The sequence below is a fragment of the Crassostrea angulata genome, chromosome 10, assembly GCF_025612915.1.
Source record: "Crassostrea angulata isolate pt1a10 chromosome 10, ASM2561291v2, whole genome shotgun sequence".
Lineage (NCBI taxonomy): Eukaryota > Metazoa > Mollusca > Bivalvia > Ostreida > Ostreidae > Magallana > Magallana angulata.
Window position 1 is genome coordinate 26,729,388 of NC_069120.1, and position 21,209 is coordinate 26,750,596.

The window sequence follows — 21,209 nt, forward strand, 5'->3', positions numbered from 1 at the left end:
ATTATCTTCCAGGCATTCTGACACACAAACCAGGGTCATATGATGATAAATAAAAATCTCTTTGATGATAAATTAAACTGAGGCTAGAGTTTACATGTATATGCCTCCGAGCTCTGTAACCTGGAGAATAAGTGGCTACACGGGACTTGTGTTTAATTCATCAGATAATTATCTTCTAGACTAATGAATAAAGCACTTGGCAGTTCTCATCAAAAATTGAGGTACAAGTGAACTTTCTTTCATTAAACAATTTTTTTTCCACACATTATGAGATAATAAATAGTAATATTTTATCAAGGGGTTCAAATATACACATATATCAAAACCTACAACCCATCACACAAGCCACAAATATTTGCATATAGCCATATGCAGTTCTCAAATTCATATTTCATAGATGCATTTGTGCATTAAATATGTTAAATCACTATTGTCTTCATGCATTATTTTTGTTTTCTTGGGCTGGTATATTCATAGTTAATGTTTTAATTAATTAACAAGGGTAACCTGCTGTTCTTTAAACTTTTCTTTTAAATTTTTTTTTATATTTAAGAATATAGATACCAGGCATATAAAAATAGAAATATATTCAGGTAGATTTCTTGCAATACCGGTACATGGGGAAATGGGGAAAAATAAGCGAGAAATCACCATACTCCTAGCTGAAGATTTTTCAAGCATACATGGAAGATCAAGTCTGTTTAAATACAATGAAAATAAATTCACTCAAACAATTATGTCTATATAAGTATTATTTTTAATGATAGAAAACTATTTGTAATAAATTAGGTCAATTTATATTTCCAGTGCTGGGCTCAAAATCAGTTTGGTGACTTTGTTCTATTCATAAATTTTTTTTTTTTTGTAGGGAACAAGTTTTCACTTTGTTCATGTTTTAAACAAGTTTTACAGTATCTATATTGTAAAACAACTCCTCCTTAGTACTACATATCATGATATGCACTTCTTAAAAAATGATTGAAGAAAAAATGCTTTTTACAGTGTATTTGTACATGTATCATTTACTATGAAGAACACTCTAATTGGAACCTTGTGTAGTATGCTGTTTATTTTAGATGCATATTGTAGAACAACTCTTACTCAAGTCCACATAACTTTAAAACTGCTGTATGGGAAATTTAAACTAAACTATTTTCTATATGTATCACACTATGAAGAACTTGCCAAACCTTGTATAGAAGTTTCGACCATAGCTCTGCCAGTGCTTTTTTATGCATTCCTCCACACTGCAGTTCTGATTGGCTAGGACGGACAACCAGGCTAGGACCGCCCATAAGCCGTCCTTTTCACGAATGTGGTCTGAACCGGTTCCAAAGCTCTCCTCCCCACAAAGGGACAGGCGACCAGCATCCATCAAGTTTCCAAAGAATTTCCATCCTGTCGGAACCTCAAAACAAGTTTGATTCTTGGCTTTAGCCACTCTGAAATAAATAAAAGCAATAGGTTTCATATTCAAACAACTGATACTAAAAGTACTTTATTAGAAGATAAAATTCATATAAAAATTTTATTCAAACATTTTGTACTGGGGATAACAAAAACATTTTCTCTCTCTCTCTCTCCTCTCTCTCTCTCTTGCTCTTTCTCTCTCTCTCATGACCAATATTTCTGGACACCTCTGCCTTATCACTGACCTGTCTACTGCTCCACTTGTTGGCATACTCCGGGCGTAACCTTTGACCCCAGTCTCTTTGAAATATGGAATACATTCTAGATAATGTGCTAAAACAGCCAAAGAATCTGATGGCGTCACGAAGAAGGCATTCTTTCCCAGGATCATGTTCCTGTCCTGTAATATCAGAGCATCGTAATTAATTTCTACAGTGTAATTAGTGAATTATGGATCAGTACAGGTGTTGACAGTCATTAAAATGTGAACACGCGGTTTCTCCTAAATTCATTTCTTTGATGACACAAGAACATATGCAAGTTGGCACCACCAAAGAATTTGCACTTTTATAATTTTTTATTGGCATCGCTGGAAAAACAGACATTCTGATTAATGGAAACATTAAACTTTCAAAAAAGAAAACATTAAAAAAAATGAGGAAATAAAAATGCATTCTAGTGTTATAAACTTTCATAAAAATGTTTGCAATGCTTAATGCTTAACCTTTAACCAGCATATTCATTCTAACCCCCCCCCCCCCAAGCTACTTAAAGATTAAAATAAGCCTACTCCATCTCCATCAAATGCAGCACCAAAGTCATAATGCCCCTTGGCCATCTCTGTCACTAAGTCGGCAGCATAAGTCAGATTGGGGTCGGGATGTTTGCCCCCAAAGTCCTCTAGAGGGGTGCAGTTGACCACACTGTTCTGTGGGGCCCCAAGCTCCTCACAGATCACCTTCTTGGCATATGGACCCATAACTGTAATTATTTAAGTAAAATCAATCAAACAGAGATACTTTTTGTATAAATAATAATACCAACTAAATGTACCTTATAGTAATACGTGTATCATAAAGAGTTATACAACATAATTAAAACCAGCCTGAGTGCTAATTGTTTCACTAGGAAAATGCTCTCTATATCTCAAACAGGTATGTCAATAAGTTTTTGTATAATGTATCATAAAATTCCACACAATTGCAGCACAAAAATTTGACATCTTTTTACCAATAGCTATCCTCAGTGCTTCCTAAGTTAATGAGAATAAATTGGGGTTCTATATTTTTGCTTTCTATCAAAACCTGATTACATGAACTTGTTGGTTAAAGCTGTTTTACTATTAAATAACAATCTTGAACAGAAATATTTTTATTACTCAATGACAGTTCACGATTTTCAAAATTCAAGTTTTATGTACAAGCATGTTCACCCAATATTACATTTTGCTTATTGTAAAAAAAAATATTAAATGTTGACATTATAGACTCAAATTTCTGTCCGGTCATGAAGTTTGTGTTTAGACTTAACTAATTGGCTGAAAACTTCTACAGATCATATCATTAATCTGAAGACTTAAGCATCATTTTACAGTACCAATCCATTCTGTATCACAAAAACAGTGTGAAACGTGAGGTATAGAAAACAAGATTAAAATGTCAGTGTCTCCAGCATCAACACCATATTGGTCAACAACAAGAGATCATGTTTCATCTGTACAATATACCCAGTACATCTCAACTCAATCAAGTACTAAAGAACTTACAGGCCTGGGTGCAAAGGTACTACATGTATTTATTGGTGTACTATTGTTTTTTGGTTGTTGTTTTTTTTTGGGGGGGTATGGATTTTTTTTTTTGTGATAGGAACAAGGGCAACAGAAACCTCAGTCTACCTATTACAAAACTAAATGCATGAGTACTGTTTTCTTTTTAATTTGCTAGACTCTGAGCATAGGATGTGTAATACTCAAGAAGGAAAGGTGGGTGGGGTGGGTGGGGTGGGTGGGTGAAGGTTTTCAGAGTAAAGCATTTTACATTAGCTGCTACGAAGACCAATAGGAAAATTTCTGTCACACACATAACTGGTGATATGTATATCTCATACTTGTGAGGTCATTTTTCTTCTGGTTTTTCCATACTACATGTACATACGCTGGAGTAAACTGTTACTCAACCGCCATGTATAATGCACAGTAACAGTCTTGTACCCACAGTACGTCGAATATTATGTGGCGATTCAATCAGCCAATCAGAGAGAGAGAGAGATATTTACGCATGGAACAACTCTAACATCCCCGTGGCATTTAGGAAGAAAAAATAGTTGGATCACTGATGAGATCTTCATACTGATTAATTAACACATTTATACGTATTGACAAGTACAAGCAAATTACACACCATTGAATCATTGTATGGATAAGATACATGTACATAATCTAGATATATCCTCACCTGCACTCATTACATGAGTGACAGATCTACATGTACATACTGATTGACATATATTTTTTAATGCTGAAAAACCTAATCCCAAAAATAAGTTAACATAAAGCCTTTTTAGACAAATGATAATCAGTAAGCATTAAATATTGTGGACTCATTTTTGCAGGACCTTACAGATTTTTTAGACAAAATTTATCAATTAAATGCTATTAATTGTCCAAGTTTTGAAAATCAAGCATGTTTTTAGGAATCCTTTGCTTTATTAGTCAGTAATTTTTTAGAATCTGTAAAGTCATGTGATTACATGTAGCCCTATAAATCAAAAATTAATTGAATTTTAACTTAAATATACATGAATAACAAGTATGATTTTACTTCCATCAGAGGTTAATATTTATCTCGATCATCTTCAACTCGTATGAGAGTTGCAATACATGTAACAGTTATCTAGTTATTAATAAAGTCAATAACTGCTTTTATTATATACTGTACAGTACCCATCAATTTTTCTTTCTTGATACTGTTAATTCTACAGAGTGATCCATTATTCCAGATCACCACACTGTGGTTTACCAGATCCATATCACCCCCCTCTGAAACTGATGACTTTTTAATAGCGCATTTTAAAGGAGTCTGTATAAAAAAAATGCTTTGTGCAATAAGTAAACATTTCACATTGGTTTAAAAAAAGATACCAGGTAGGTATTTATTAAATAGTGCAAACATTTTTTTTTATTCTTACTGTATACATGCAAGCACACTAATTGGCAACCCAACTATCAATTCTATCCCTTGAGTTAAATTCCCAGAAAAGATTCCACCATATTTCATTACATGGTTTTCATTTAAATCTTACTGTATATAAAGCAACATGCTCAACTTTAAATAGCTTGAAATTATGAAATTACATGTAATTACTTAATTTGATAACCTTTATTTCATTCAAGTAACATTTTGCCGGCTCTCTTGTTACCATGATTGCACAATTATTTATGTTTCTTGTGGTAATTCCTTACTTTTTTTCAAGTAAATACACATTTTTAGCCACATTAAGCTACATTTAGATGTTCTTCAATCCAAATGCACAAATATTGTTTTACAGTAAGCATGAGCAAAGAGAGATAACTCTATGTGCAAAGCCATCCAGATGTATTACTTTCAATGACATATATATCTTTGAAATCGATATATTAGACCAATGCAATAAATGAAATATTTTTGGGCAAAAGTGAATAAAACTCTAAAAGCTTCTAATTTAAATCTTAGAATTTCATCGATATACATTTACCCTCTTGCATTTCTACATAATTTGATATTAATTAAATACACTTAGCAGGTAAATAAAAAATGTTACTTTTATAGAAACAACAAGCATGCATGATGCAACTACATGTACTAACTCACAATCTGAGATATATCTGTTGATTGATTCATTATCTATGGATAGCATTTTAGCAAAGAACAATCATTCTATGTAATACTCATTCAGAACTGACCTCCATTCATTGCATCAATAAGCACTTGTTTCCCTGTGGACAGGTAGTTTTTCAGAGCAGGGAAGTCGAATATTTCCTTCATATACTCCACATAATCCAACACAGAGTCTATGACCTGAACACTGAACACTTTACTATCAACAGTGTATGTAGAAAGACCAACTTTGGAGATATCAGCATTCAAATCGGGACAAATCTTGTACTGACTGATGCTTTTTGTTCTTTCAAATATTTTGTCTGTTACATTTTCTGGAGCTGGACCTATAATAAAATTTTAAAAAAAATAGGATTTCTTTAAAATGATCAATAAAATTCTGCAAGCATAAATTGTTAAAATTATGTCACCGGGTTAACAATAGTCTGAGGTGTGCGACTGTCATTTAATACATTGGGTCTCAGTAGCTTAGTGTTTAGAGCGCCGACACGTTACGTCAGAGGCCCTGAGTTCGAGTCCCCTTTGAGACTGACTTTTTACCACCTGTTACACATCTGTTAACCTCGTGACAAATGGTCACCTAATTTACAATTATCAATTTATCCTTTATATCTCTATATAAAATAAATTCATCAATCTTCTACCTCCTCTGATTTATATTTTTATTTTCCATATAGATATCGGTAATCAAAGTCAATCAGTGTAATAAATACCTAAGCCAAGTCAAAACTAATTTCAAACTTCTTGAAAACTCAATCAGTTAAGAGTTTTCATTTCAAACTTGAAGACATACGGATACATAATTATTCTCTATGCAAGAGTACTTTTATCCCTTTTTCTGCACTACTGTTCTTATTAAACTTCATCCATATTTTTAACTCAAGTCTTGATGGTTAAATCATTCTAATATCTCACAGAGAAAAATATTAAAATCTTAACCACACACAAATTGAAGTTCTAAATAAAATTTGAAAAATTATGTCATTTCAAGCTTTAAACCGCAAATATTTCATTTTCTAATTTTGACTTCATTTGACTCTAACTCAATGCTATGTAGAAAAAAAAAAATACTTTGAGTTGAGATAAGTCTTGGTACATTGTGTTGCTATTAGAATGCATTACCTCCATTTTCAGTATTGAACTTTATGCCAAAATCAGCATCTGGGCCCCCAGGATTGTGACTTGCAGTCAAAATAATTCCACCATTAGTTTTGTATTTACGAATGACACAGGATACTGCTGGTGTTGACATTAAACCATTCTGAGCAACTATTACTTTAGACACCTGAAGTAAAATGCCAGAGAAAATTGAGCAATATCTTACCAACCCATGCTATTCAAAGTTCATGAAGATTCTTATCTAAAAAAAAAAATTAATGGATTAATGTATGCTTGCAGCTTATATATAAAATTTCAAAGTGCTTCTGTATCTTCCAATTTTGACAAAATATAACTTTTCAAAATAGTCTTTTAGTAAAACAGTGCATTTTTATGCGAGCTAATTTTTCATTTATTAATATTTTGATTTCAATTTACCTAGCCTTTTGCAATATATATCTATACAATATACGTTAAAAATTGTGAATAGCTCCCAATATACTAAGGCAAATAGTTCTGCAGATTGTCAAGTATAACCAAGACATACCCCATTTGCTGCACACATTTTAATGATGAGCAATGTTGCCTCCTTTTCATAGTATCGTCCATCGCCTCCGATGACTAGAGTCGAACCCTCTATTTTACTTAACCCCCCTTCCAGTATACTCTGCACAAAATTTTCCGTGTAATTTTTTTGCAAGTAGACTTTGACAGCTTTCCTTAGTCCGCTCGTCCCCGGCTTCTGTCCCTCTATCGGGGAAGATGAAACTGTAGTTGATGAGTATGACATTGCCGCATACAGTATTGTGGAAGCTGGCCTTGACAGTCACCTCTCTGCCGCCTGCAGGAAATGTGTCACGCAGTATAAATGTAAGCGTTTGAAGAGGACAAAAATGGATAATCTTATTCCGGAATAAATCCTTCTCACCCCCTCAAATCAAAACAAACATTTTTAATTAACTAAAGGGATGCATTCTCTTAGAATGACAGACACGTAGCATCAGGGAACGGGAGAGAGCCCCCTCCCCCCCCCCCCGCTCACACACTCAAGAAAATAAATATTTGCCAATCTGCTAATGAATGGGGGGGGGGGGTTAGTGGTTTCAAAGTATGTAAAACGTCTGTTTTACCGTCAATTTTGTTAACTTTCCTTTTATATTTTACATGCTCTAATGAAGGGGAGGGGCAACTTCTTCAAAATTCAATTTTTTATAGGTTAATCTAAAAATTTTGATAATGTTTGTTGGGGAAAAAAGTCACATGCATGAATCTAGAGGGTGTAGGGGAACCGGACTCCCTAAGAATTTTAAACTTATTTGATCCAAATAAATGGAGTAAATTTACTCACATTGAAAAATTATCAATAATACCCCCCCCCCCCCGCAAAAATTATGAACCAGGTCATAAATTAGCATTGGCCAAACCCTATCACAATTCTAGAAATCCTACAATACTGTAAATAAACAAATTAATGAAGAAATATCTAATATTTGTATTAGCATTTGATTTGTTAAAGTGAAACTTCTTATATTTCAAACTCTAGAAAAATATCATCTGAAACAATTTTTTTTTTAAAATGGATGAAAATTCTTTATAAAAATCCGGTAAATTGATTGAAATATTAGTAATGATTTTAAAAAGTCTTTAAAAATCCGACCGAGTGCCCCACTTCAACGATACTTTATCTATTAGCCTATAATTATATTTTATCCTTAAAAATAAAAAATAACGATCAAATTTTTGGGAATCAAAACCGTTTGAAAATAGATGAGAGCTAGTATAAATATGTTCATTTATGCTGATATGATGAGATAGAGATATTCCAAAAAATCATCGATTGGTATATTAGAGGAAGATGGAATATTAGATATCCTAATTCCAAGCACTGAAAACTGCATGGACACAACACGCCTGATGAAAAAATGATGGCCAAAATATTCTGTACTCTCACCTTGATAAGGACTGCGAACGATAGCATTGTCTATCCGCCTAACTAAAAGTCATTTTTGATAATTCTCTAATTAAATTTATTTTTTATGATAATGTAAACATTTATACATATTCTCATTAAATACATGTATAAATGATTTGGTCAAACAAAGAGAGAAAACTTTGTATTTTGGGTTAAAACAGTTCATAATAGAAACTAATTTAGCATATTCATACCAAAGAGTTTGCTGTTTCACGGGGGGGGGGGATTTGTCTACAAACCAAAATACATTCCAAAAATGCGTTTTGATTTGTAACGTTTCAAAATTAATTAACAAATACGAATTTTCCCCACTCACAGGGACCAATTTTAATGATTTTTTTAGACCTCCGAAAGCTTTTAATATAACTACAAATTTTATTTTGATATAAATTAATTAGGATTTGATAATACTGTTTATAGTAGATAATATTGTTTTTAAATATCTGGCAGAAATTCCTAAATATTTGGATGTAAAATGTAGGCGGGATACGGGCGTTAGCGTTCACAGTTCTTTACTGATTTATATCACTTTAACTTTGAATAATAATTGAAAATGAATTCAATTAATCTGAGAACGCCATCTGAACAAAACGTAAATAAAATATTTCAAGAACCAATTTTGAATGACAAACATTTTTTTAAAGAACAAAACAGTAGTTTTTAAACACTGGGTAAGAATGATATCATTTTTATATGTATAAAAAAAATCTGTTTGTCGATGCATACGCGGATCTAGAGGGGATGGGGATCCAAGATTCAAATTTATATATTAAATTTACCGAAAATTAGCCTCGGACCCCCTCCCCCTCCGTCAAACACAATTATCCCTGGGAACCCCCCTTCCCCCACCTTGCAATTTTTTTCCGAATCCGCGCATGCGATGGTGGATTCAAAACAACAGGTAAATAAAAGCCTCAGGCAAATCTTGCATGTGGATATTATTCTATAGAATAAAAGAAAGTTTTTACTCGATATTTTAGAGATACAATTGATATTATATCAACATAAACGACAGTACATTTTGTTTGCGTGCAATATTTTACATTTAAACTTAAAAATTAAATAAATTATTACATGTACTTATATCCACCTCCGTCATTTAAAAATAAATTAAATCCGCGCCAGATTTACCTTGCTTCTTAGAACGAGGAAGTATAAAACAAGTCTCGTAAATTCTCATTCAAATCTCTCTCATCGACATTCCAACCTATACTTTGTCGTTAAATATTTATCACAGGAAACAGTAAGTATAGAACATTTACATGTAATATATGCAAATGAATTTAAGAAATCTCGATCTCATCTATTTCAAAATTATCTATAAGAACTTTGTTTCACATATATCTATGGACACAAAAAAGTATTTTTATTTAAGTGGGTCACCTTCTTAATATGTGTCACAAATTCAAGCGGCCATCACCATCAAGAAGCAAATGCATAGGCGTCGGAACCGGGGGGGGGGGGCACTTTTATTTTTGCACCCCCCCCCTCCTCCTTTCAATTTGCTTTCGACGCCACTGAAAATGGGAAGAGTCTATTACTGAAATGATTTATGACTCCTTCAAAAAAGTGCATGACAAGCAAAGCCTTCATCATGAAAGAATGACATTCTGATATAATTAAGCAAATTGAAACTATAATATTTCAAACTCTCTCGATTTATTAAATCCCATCTGCAAAGTTTAGAAAGCAAATGCAATGAAATGAAGGTGAATGTAGTTTTGGTTTCGTTTATTCTGTAGATCAAAGAGAAGTAACTCTGTTTATTCGAGTGTGGAACCAGGCTTTTTTTTCGGGGGGGGGGGGTAATTTTAATAAATTGCGTATTTATTTCTGTATTGATTTTGTTTTGAAATAATGAGATCCGGGTGAAATTTTAATATACTGCGTATTCACTTTTTTTCATTTTTTGAAATATAATGAGATCATAGATATAATGTCCGCCAGTAACATGCTTATCATCAATAACCTTCACTTCCAAAAATAAAATCTTTTAGAGATGGCAATGTCTGCAGAAGAAGAAATACCGGCGATGGCCCAGCATTATTTGGTTTGTGGCACTGAAGACTGTAAGAGGAACTGTCAGTTCTATTGCAATCCTTGTCACCAAAGATTGTGTGAACGATGCAGAGACGAACATCAGGAGAGTCCAGATACCAAGGACCATGAAGTGGTTCCTTACAAACAACGCAAACCACAACTTCCAGAGGAGAAATGCAATATCCATCCAAAACGAAATGTAGAAATCCTTTGTAAGGAATGTAATGTCCCTCTTTGCGCTAAGTGTATCTTCATGAAAGAGCACACCGGTCATCAACTTGACGATCTGGAAGAAAAATACGCAGAAAAGGTCGCATTTTGCAGATCAGAAATCTCGAAAATCCAAGAGTATTACCTCTCAACATCACAAGGTTTAAAAAAAGAGATTAAAGAAGATGTCATGGAAATAAAGAAGACTATGGACGACATCAGAAATTCCATAAAGGCTGAAGCGGAGTCTCTGAAAGAGCTGGTGGATAGGGTAACATCAGACAAATTGGAACAAGCCAATAAAATAGAAGAAACACTTCTCAAAACATTAAATTTACAGGAAAAAACTTATGAGGACTACACTGAATATCTTGAAAAACTTCTGAAGGAGTTTCACAGGTACAAGTCCATCACCAATTTCAGAGTTTTATTTTCTGAGGATTTTGATAAATTGAAAATCCAGTCAATACCAGAGACAACACAGCTTGTCCTACCAGTGTTTACTGCTGGCCAGTTCTACAAAGACGATGTTTCTAAGTTTCTTGGTAGTGTAAATTTTCCAAACATCAAACCTGATAATAGAAGAATAAAACCCATGGAGAATGCCTCTACACAGTTAAAACTTACAGGGAAACAGACGAGACGAGACAAAGAGAAATCAGACGTGAAACCAACACTGTCTCTGTCTTCCTCTGTCACCAAGGTCAGGGAGTACACAGTACCAGGTGTTGGCAGTGTATATCATATATCACTAGGTAAATCAGGCAGACTCTGGTTCAGTGATTGTTATGGTAACCTTGTCCAAACAGATTTACAGGGGAATCAGGTACAGAAGATAAAGACCAGTGGTGAAAATGGCTACCACACAGTCACACAGGACGGGGATCTGATCTATACAGACAGAAAGAACAAAGTCATCAATAGGATAAAACAGGATAATACAATCACTGAATTCATTAAAACAGGGGACTGGGAACCACTCAGCATACACTCCTCCCACATCAACGGGGACATACTGGTGGGGATGATAAAGGATAAAGAGGCTAAAGACACCAGGTACAACAAGACAGGAAAAGAAATACAGAACATACAAAGAGACAACAAAGAACAGGAACTGTATAAGTATCCACACTACATCACAGAAAACATCAATGGTGATGTCTGTACATCAGACTTTAACAAGGAAGCTGTAGTGGTAGTGAATAAATCAGGACAACACAGATTTTACTGCACAGGTCAAGGGTCAAAGTTTTTCCCCTATGTTATCTGCAATAATCTCCTTGGTCACATCATTGTCTGTAACGGTTATCCTGGTAATAATACACTTGACATCATTGATCAGGACGGTCAGTTCTTGTCTCTACTACTCACACCACAACAAGGGATACGTCCCTTTAGTGTGTGTGTAGATAATAAGAGCCACCTCCATGTGGGACAATTTTTTCAAACAGTGACAGTGTACAAGTATCTACTGTAAATCTTAAACATAAAGATTTATGTCAGCCGTCATTCAACAGTATTTGTATATATAAGACATTTATTTTTCTTAGATCTAAATCATTTGGAATGTTGTATCAACATGCGTGTAGTAAAATACATTTGCTGTAACACTAAATAAACTGAAAACAAGAAAGCTACCACCAATGTTCATACGCCCGTCATGGCGTGAATTTTTTAAATATTTTTAAAGTAAATTCATGCGGGATATGAAGGTAGCGACATTGCGATAAAAACAAATAAACTGCGTTAGCGGCCGGTTTAATATGTAAATTTTTCCTGCATTGATCGCTACCTTCATAATCCGCATGAAGCATCAAAGAAAGCAGTTTATTATATATATTTTAAACATCTTTCTTTTAACTTATTACTAAATTGATGATGAAAAGTTAGTAAAATTCACTAAATTACTATTAACGTACATGTATAAGTAAGTAAGCTAAAAGAAACAGCTAAATCGTCTCCTGTGAGACTTTGAGTCTGGCATCATCATGATTATTTCGTCCAGTCCGTGATTTTACTTTGATCGCTGTAAATTCAAACCAGTCGATGAACAGGGCGTGTCAATTTCAGTCCTGTCACTTTCAGCCTCTGTAGATTTCGACCAATCGATAAATGGGGCGTGCATATTTCAGTCTGGCTGTTTCTATACAGCTATGAATTAAAACCATTTTAACAAGAGCTTGGACTTTGGGTAGTTGTGTCAAACAGCAATGTGACGTAAGCCTGTCTATTTCACTGCTGGCCACTCAGCCCTGGCTCTTTTAAAATCAACAAGATTTGTCTGGCTTTTGAGCTAAGACTACGCAATCGGTGCATATTTCGCTTGAAACCACGGCATTTTGAACTTGTTTTGACACAAGAAATAGATAGCTATGTCCAATCGAAAGTCCAAGCTCTTGTTAAAATGGTTCTAACTATAACTTTCCGTAAGAAACAGAGGAAATTATACTTGGTAGTTGTAAATATCGTACAGCGAGTCTTCCTCGCTCGGTCGTCCGAATTTTTTACCCATCGTAGTTTGTAGTGTTTTATTTCATGACGAAAGGAATATGCTGATCGTTCAAATTTCAAATTTCAAATTAAACGCCTAGGCCATTGTAAAAGACCGTTCTACATGTATCATCTTGTTGGTAAGTTACAAAGTTAACCATTTAGTTAATGGTCAACAAATAACCCATCAGATCTGAAATAAAAAAAATACAAACAGTTTGACTATAAAATTTGAATATTTTTCTATATCTTTGAATGAAGCTCTTCGCATAAAGGAGATAAATATTGTGTACAAAAAAAAAACCCACAACCATCCAGCCCTGAAACTGAATAGTTCATCCGGACTAGAGGAAAGAACCTCTGTTTGGTTTTTTTAAGGTCATTATCAAAAGTCTAATATTATCTCAAAATTAAACATTGCTAGTTTCATAGGATTTGTACTCATTCGATTACTTTTAAACTTAGTTTAAAGATCATACAAAATGCATTTTTCTGAATACTTTTTCTGATTTAACTATTGTCTTAACAATTCATTAATCATTTGTGCGTTAATGCGTTAAACATGATATATTTGACGTGAACTATATTTGGCGGAAAATAGGTTTTTTCAACGAGAAGGCGTGGACTTGAATTGGCGTAACTATTCTTGAATGTTCCTTTTCTTATACATATATCCATGGCTTGATTTAGCAGATGCTACATTCCATCAAAGACGCTGAATAGAATACACAGTCATGTTTACTACGTTAATAGTATGTTGCATAAATAAAATCGTAGATATATTTCTTCCAATCGGAGTTTTGAACTTTAAAGTCACCTTCTTGTCAGAAGTGAGCATTTAGTTGTTATGGTTTTTGTTGCAATTTTTAATTCCAAGCAAAACCGGAAGCAGAACTTCCATTGAGACTTCTAATTCCTGGCATTTTTGTGGCTAGATTTTTTTAAAAGATTTATTAACAGTGATTTTGACTTTTTTTTCGGCTTTGGTTTTTAGTTGTTTTTATTGGGGGGGGGGGCTTCAACTCTTGTAAAAAATGGTGTACATGTAATGTAATTGTTATGCAATTTAATTAGATTAGGTGTTATGGTGTATGTTATGATGTTATTGCAACCAAAGTACCATACCCACGCACTAGAAGTTTACACACATCAATGTTTGATTGTCTGGCTAGTCACGTGACGCTGAGCCGTGAGGACGCGTTTGTTCCACGCTCCGTGTTTTTGGCAATTTTTGAGGGATTTAAAGGCTTTTGGCTGAATCTCCTTCGCAGATTTTGTATATATTGTGTTTGTGTATATAATATTTCTTTGAATCATCATTTTCATTCACTTTTGGATTTATTTCGACCGGGTTTCTAAAATAACCTGTGTACAACATTGTGATTTGTGTTCAGCGCATCGATCACCGAATGTGTTGTGAGTGAAACTCTCTTACCTAACGGGAATCAAACGGTTACATTTAATGTCCTTTAAAAATGGAGTTACTGAAACCTATTTATTTTAAGGACAAAGAGATCCACGGGATTATAACAAATGAAGCTAATCGTGTTTCTGACTATGAACTCTCTGTAGCAACAAGTAAAGTTGTGAATGATATTCAATGCATTCAAAAAGACAGAGGTCTTTGGCGGGTCTATGTCAAATCGTCCAACAGCAGATCAAAACTTCTACAGGAAGGTTTTGATATCAGAAATAGGCACATTAGTGTATATGACACCAACCCCTTCTCCGCAGGTACCAATGAACCGTCTGAGCAGGTGCTCAAAATTACGGTCAAAGGAGTCCCTCTGTCTGTAGATGATGATGAAATCATGAAAATGCTAAAACAGTTTGATCTAAATTTCACCAGTGGCTTAAAGTATGAAAATATTAGACACCCCGAAACAAGAAAAATGACAGGAATTTTGAACGGTAATCGCTTCATCTATGTTAGCGCTCTGCCGGACGGCAAATTTCTGCCCCGTCAATGCAAATGCGCAGGGTTGCAGTGTTTCATATATCACTACGGTCAACCTTCAAATAAACGCACCCCTCTTTGTACTAACTGCTGGGAGGCTACCCACTATAGAAGAGACTGCCCTAACTCGTCCAGATGTAAGGTCTGTAAGAAGGGCGGACACTCCCCGGGTGATGATACGTGTGACCACTACACAGCACCTTTAGCCAAAGTTGTACCTTTTGCGGGGGCTTCTGATACCCTATCCAATTTTTTCCCATGTGAAATAAAAGCATTTGGTGTTACTCACAAATCGTCGGAACACGCGTTTCAATACGTGAAAGCTGTACGAAGTGGCGATATTCCCAAAGCAAACGCAATTCAGTCTGCGACTACTGCATTAGATGCAAAAAAAATTGGAAAAACCATCTCGAACTCTACAAGTTTTGAATCTGAAAAATTAGCTTTGATGACAGAAATAATAGAAGCGAAATTTGACCAGGTATCTGCGTTCCGTGAGGCTTTGCGTAAAGCAAAAAAATCAACAATCTTCGTTGAGGCAACCTACGATGATTTTTGGGCGTCCGGTATTGACAAAGAGGGAACGATCCACACCCATCCCACTGCCTGGCCCGGTCAAAACAAGTTAGGGGAAATCCTGACCAACGTCGCTACATCTCATTCTAACGACAATCGAACCACTCAGCGCTCGAATTCAGCACCGCGAATGTCCAAAGAGGGCTCCCAGCGGGCCATCTCCAGTATGCTCAGCGAGCTCAGAGCCCCGAGAAAACGCGATTGCTCCGGTACACGGAAAAATTCACCAAAGTCACACAAACAAGCTAACAGTGATGGCTAACATTTCATGTGAACCTTTACAAATAGTGTCAATCCGACTATCTGATCACTTGAAAAAATGGCCTTACAAGAGGATACCTGTGTGGACTGTTGCATAGGTATACATATTTACTATTTATTGTTATCTTAAACAACAACTATGGCTATGCTTAAATTTATTTCAATAAATACACGAGGTTTAAACTCTAAGGAAAAAAGAGATAAATTTTACAGTTGGATAATTGATACAAATATCGATGTTATTTTGATTCAAGAAACGCATTTTGTAGAAAAAAACGCTTTTCAATACGACTATGCTTGGAATGGAAAATCTATACACTGCTTTTCTGACTCACCTTTTAGTAGAGGCGTATCTATTTTGTTTAAAAAGGGGTTAGATATTGATATAAAAAATATACATAAGACCAGTGATGGTAGAAAAATATTGGTCAATTTTAATATTGGTGATATCTCCTATAGTTTAGTTAATATTTATGCACCGAACAAAGAAACCTGCAGAATTGATTTTTTGAAAGGAATGAAAAGATTTATCATTAAGAATTCTATAAACACAGAAAATATTATCTTATGTGGAGATTTTAACTGTCATCTTGATGGGGAAAATACTGATAAAAGTTCAAAAATATTGAGCAACATTATTGTCAGTTTACATTTAAATGACTTATGGAAAGATAAGTATGTAAATAGCAGTGGTTACACCTGGTGCGATGCAAACAATATACCAAAAAGCCGTATAGATTATATCTTTATAAGTACATCTTTGTTGATAAAAATAAAACAAATAAGTATTCGTAGAATTCCCGGTACTCATAACAACGGGACCAGAATGTCTGACCATAGAGCAATAAAATTTCATCTATCTGTATATGATAATGAACGGGGAAAGGGGTATTGGAAACTAAATACGTCACTTTTAGGAAGTAATGAATATAAACGTCAAGTCAACAAAATAATCACAGATATAAGTAAAAAAGAAGGTTCTTCTATTGAGAAATGGGAGTCTCTAAAAATATCAATTAAAGATTTTTCTATAGCTTTTTCCATCAAACGCCAAAAAACATATAAACAAATAGTATTCCAAATTGAACAAGAAATTTCCGAAATTGAAAATTCTAACCATAAAGCAATAGATATGAACAGAAAACGTGAATTAGAAAATCAGCTAAACAATCTATATGATAAAAAAGCACAAGGGGCACAAATTCGTTCGAGAGCAAAATGGGTTAGTGATGGTGAAAAAAATACAAAATATTTTCTTAGTTTAGAAAAGAAGCACCAAACACAAAATGTTATCCACGAAGTTTTAAATGAAAATAGTCTTCTCACCGAAGATGACGATATTCTTGGTGCAATGTGTGACTACTATGAAAACCTGTATAGTTCAAAACTAATATCAAATGAAGACATCGACTTATATTTAAAAAATTGCAAAGTAAATACACTATCTGAAACTGATAAAAACATTTGTGATACATTTCCGTCAATAAATGAGTGTAAAGAAACCGTTATGAATTTAAAATCAAATAAGTCCCCGGGCCTAGATGGTATACCCAATGAATTTTATCAATGTTTCTGGCACCAACTATCCTCCTTATTTTATAACATGTTAAAAGAAATCTTTTTGAACGGAAAAATGACATTTTCTCAAAGACTTGCAGTTATCTCCCTTATACATAAAAAAGGAAGTAAAAATGATTTGAAAAATTACCGACCGATTAGTCTTACTAATACAGATTACAAAATCATAGCATTTATTTTTGCACGTAGATTACAAACCTTTATTTCAAAGCAAATTGGTAATGAGCAAACAGCTTATATAAAAGGCCGATATATAGGTATTAATGCCCGTTTCATTTTAGATATTTTTGAATATTGTGAAAATTTTAACAAAGAGGGGATCTTGCTATTTTTAGACTTTGAAAAAGCTTTTGATTCAGTAGAATGGAATTTTTTATTTAAAACACTAGAAAAATTCGACTTCGGGGAAAACTTTCTAAATTGGATAAAAATTTTATATCAAAGCCCAATATTCAGATTAAAGAATAACGGATGGATTTCAAAAACATGCGAGATGAAAAGGGGAATAAGACAAGGCTGTCCAATATCAGCCATTCTATATCTTTTTGTTGCCGAAATTTTATCTGAAAAAATAAAGAATAATGAAAATATACAAGGCTTTAAAGCTAACTTCATGGAAAAAGAAGTAAAAAATATACAACATGCCGACGACATGACATTAACTCTACATAATATTGAATCACTTAAGCATGCTTTAGAAACAATAAACAAGTTCTGTATTCATGCAGGATCTAAGGTTAACATTAGTAAAACTGAATGTATTGTGCTTGGTCCTTTCAAAAACATGTTTACAGAAATCGAGGGTATATCAGTCACGAACAAAGCAGTAAAATGTTTAGGAATTCATGTAGGTCATGATAAAATTGAATGTTATAATAAAAATTGGATGAAAATTTTTCATGATATAGATACTTTATTCGAATCTTGGAAAAGAAGAAAATTAACATTATTTGGGAAATGCACCGTAATAAACTCTTTAGCACTATCAAAACTCATATATGTTGCAAGTATTTTGGAAATTCCCGATGAAGACTATATCAAAAGTATTAATAAGTTGATATATAATTTCATTTGGAATAAAACTGATAGGATTAAAAGAAATACGTTAATTGGTCACGTAAAAGAAGGCGGACTAGGTATTACTGACGTCGAATCTAAGATTAATGCATTAAAAGCCTCATGGGTCCCCAGATTAAAACAAACAAAACATTGTATTAAAAGTTATGTAAATAGTTATTGCACTCCAATCAACATAGACATAAACTATTTAATTAATACAACTGAAAATAAAATTGAAAATTATGAAATATTAAAAACTATGCCGCTATTTTATAAACAAGCTTTTGCATGTTTTAACACATGCAAAGACTTACAAAACAAACTAAGCCCTGAAACATTTTTGAAGCAACCGATATGGTCAAACCTGATGTTTTTATACAAAGGGAAAACAATATTTTTCAAAACTTGGCTTAAAAGTAATATTTTATTTGTTAAAGACTTATACTCTGAGGCGGGAACTTTAAAATCGCCCGAGGAAATAGCAGACATATTAATAAACAAAAATAACTGGTTGTGCGAATATAAGATAATTAAAACAATATTCAAGAATTATGAAAACAAATTAGATCTTAGAGTTTGCCAGTATATGAATCAAGTACAATTATATTCCCCTTCGTACAATCAATACTCAACTAAAGATTTCTATAATCATTTTATAAAGAAGAAATTTCAAAAACCAACCATGCAATCAAAATACAATAAAGAATTTGATATTCTCAAAAGCGATTGGGAAAATATTTATATGAATAAAATCGTTTTGTTACAAGACAAAAAGATTTCGGAATTTAATTATAAATTGTTAAATAATTTACTTTCAAATAATTATTTTGTGAGTAAGATAAATAAAAATTGTGATTATATGTGTAAAATATGTACAGAAAAAATTGAAAATTCACACCACCTTATTTTTGAGTGTGTGAATGTACAACATACATGGAAGATAGTGAGCAATATTTTTGGTTTTGATGTTAAATGGAAACACATAGTTATTGGTTTTTACTCTGTAAGAAATGAAACCACTGCCATGTATAATTTACTTTTATCTTTTGTTGCATTAAAAATTTACAAATATAAGATGTTTTGTAGACTAGAAAATATTGTAGAAACATCAGAAGGAATCGTATGTAATTTGAAATTATGCATTCAGAAATACTTAGAAATTCTACATTGTATCGGAAATACTAGATATTATTCATTCTTCAAAATGCTCTTGGATAAATTGTAGATAATTTTATGTTGCCATGGGTGACCTGGCCCGTGGTTTTTCACATAAATAGGGAGGTAAAAAGAGACTGTGATGACGATGGATCTACCTCCCTACAAAACGCTTTTCTTATTACAACCTATCAACTTCAATATTTCTGTACACTTCTCTTTATTCAGATCAATCAATAATAATATTATCTTTGTAAAAAAAAAAAATAACAGTGATTTGTATAAAATATTATTGTAACTTTATATATATATATATACATATGGTACTTAGTCAGATATAATAGCTGTTATTACTACTACTATTACTCTTATTATTATTATTATTATTATTATTGTCACTAATATATTAATTATTATATATTTGTTACTACAAATACATTTGAATATTGTATTAACATGTACTTTTGTAAATAAATTATAAGTAAATAAAAAAAAAAAAAAAAAAAAAAAAAAAAAAAAAAAAAAAAAAATGTTTGATTGTCTTATTCATTACTTCGGTGTTTGCTTTACTTGACAATATTAAAATGTTTGAAAAATTACAAGACCTATATATTACTACGTGCTATCATTCATTTGGGGTCGAGGTTCTAAACGCAAACATGGTTTATTTGCGAAAAAAAAATCGCCATTGGATCCCAAGACGATGGTCTGTCTTATCACTCAAAGATGACATTATCTTTCGAACTTGTTAGTCGAAAAAAGATAGATTGAGGCTTCACGGATATAAGAAGTAGTTTATCACTAAAATTGTCTGTTTTGAAATTTGTATTTTCGCCGTTTACCACCCTCCCCCGGCCCTTCCATTCCCCAAATTAATTTGGACTAGTTTCAATACATATTTTCATAGTAATAAGTCGCCTAATGCACGAGTGCTTGCGATCAATTGTTGTTTATTCTAGTAAATTGTCATATATCAACATTTTGAAGTCAATTGGTAGAAAGCGTGTTTTAGAACTACTTAACTTGTTAATTTGTTAAACTTCTGTGCTAAGTTTGTTTTGCTTTTTAAAGTTTAATAACCCCTGTATTGAATGTTGTCACGTTTTTATGGACCATAGTTCAAAGATTGTGTCAAGACAATTGTTGTTTGCTTTCAAAAGCAGCACTTATTCCATTGCCTTTTGACATGATATTTTATTTTGTTTGCATAAAGATGTATATGTTTATATTTAAACTTAACCATGGACTTGCTTTACATTCAAAATCAACATATTTCAAGTTATTCGTTTTACAAAATGTTTCTTTCATACAATTTCTGGTAAAAAAAAAAAAAAAGAAATACGAACAATGAACATTGATAAAATTATATGAAAATAAAGAGAATTACTAGTAAATAAAATTTTCAGATATATTTAAAAGTTTTATATTTGTCAGTGTTGAATGTGAGGTATTGTGCGTGTATTCTTTATGTCATTTGCCTTAAATAAAGCTAGAATCTCCTCGCCTTTTTAATAATAATTTTAACGAA

The 21,209-nt window shown here is 33.1% G+C and overlaps 3 protein-coding genes across 3 annotated transcripts; 2 read left to right on the top strand and 1 right to left on the bottom strand.

Annotated features, from left to right (window-relative positions):
• Window positions 1–1,165: 1,165 nt before the first annotated feature.
• Window positions 1,166–7,208, bottom strand: LOC128164892 (phosphoglucomutase-1-like). Its single transcript, XM_052828951.1, has 6 exons — window positions 6,931–7,208; window positions 6,408–6,570; window positions 5,351–5,611; window positions 2,201–2,391; window positions 1,656–1,810; window positions 1,166–1,442 (listed from the first exon to the last, which is right to left on the bottom strand). The coding sequence occupies exons 1-6, from the start codon at window positions 7,171–7,173 to the stop codon at window positions 1,166–1,168; spliced, it is 1,290 nt and encodes a 429-aa protein (XP_052684911.1). The 5' UTR covers window positions 7,174–7,208.
• A 2,342-nt stretch (window positions 7,209–9,550) lies between these two features.
• LOC128164890 (protein PML-like) lies at window positions 9,551–12,082 on the top strand. Its single transcript, XM_052828950.1, has 2 exons — window positions 9,551–9,598; window positions 10,353–12,082. Exon 2 carries the CDS (start codon window positions 10,355–10,357, stop codon window positions 12,080–12,082), a length of 1,728 nt encoding a protein of 575 aa, XP_052684910.1. The 5' UTR covers window positions 9,551–9,598; window positions 10,353–10,354.
• Window positions 12,083–14,570: 2,488 nt separating this feature from the next.
• Window positions 14,571–15,890, top strand: LOC128165103 (uncharacterized). Its single transcript, XM_052829315.1, has one exon. The coding sequence runs from the start codon at window positions 14,571–14,573 to the stop codon at window positions 15,888–15,890; it is 1,320 nt and encodes a 439-aa protein (XP_052685275.1).
• The last annotated feature ends 5,319 nt before the right edge of the window (window positions 15,891–21,209 follow it).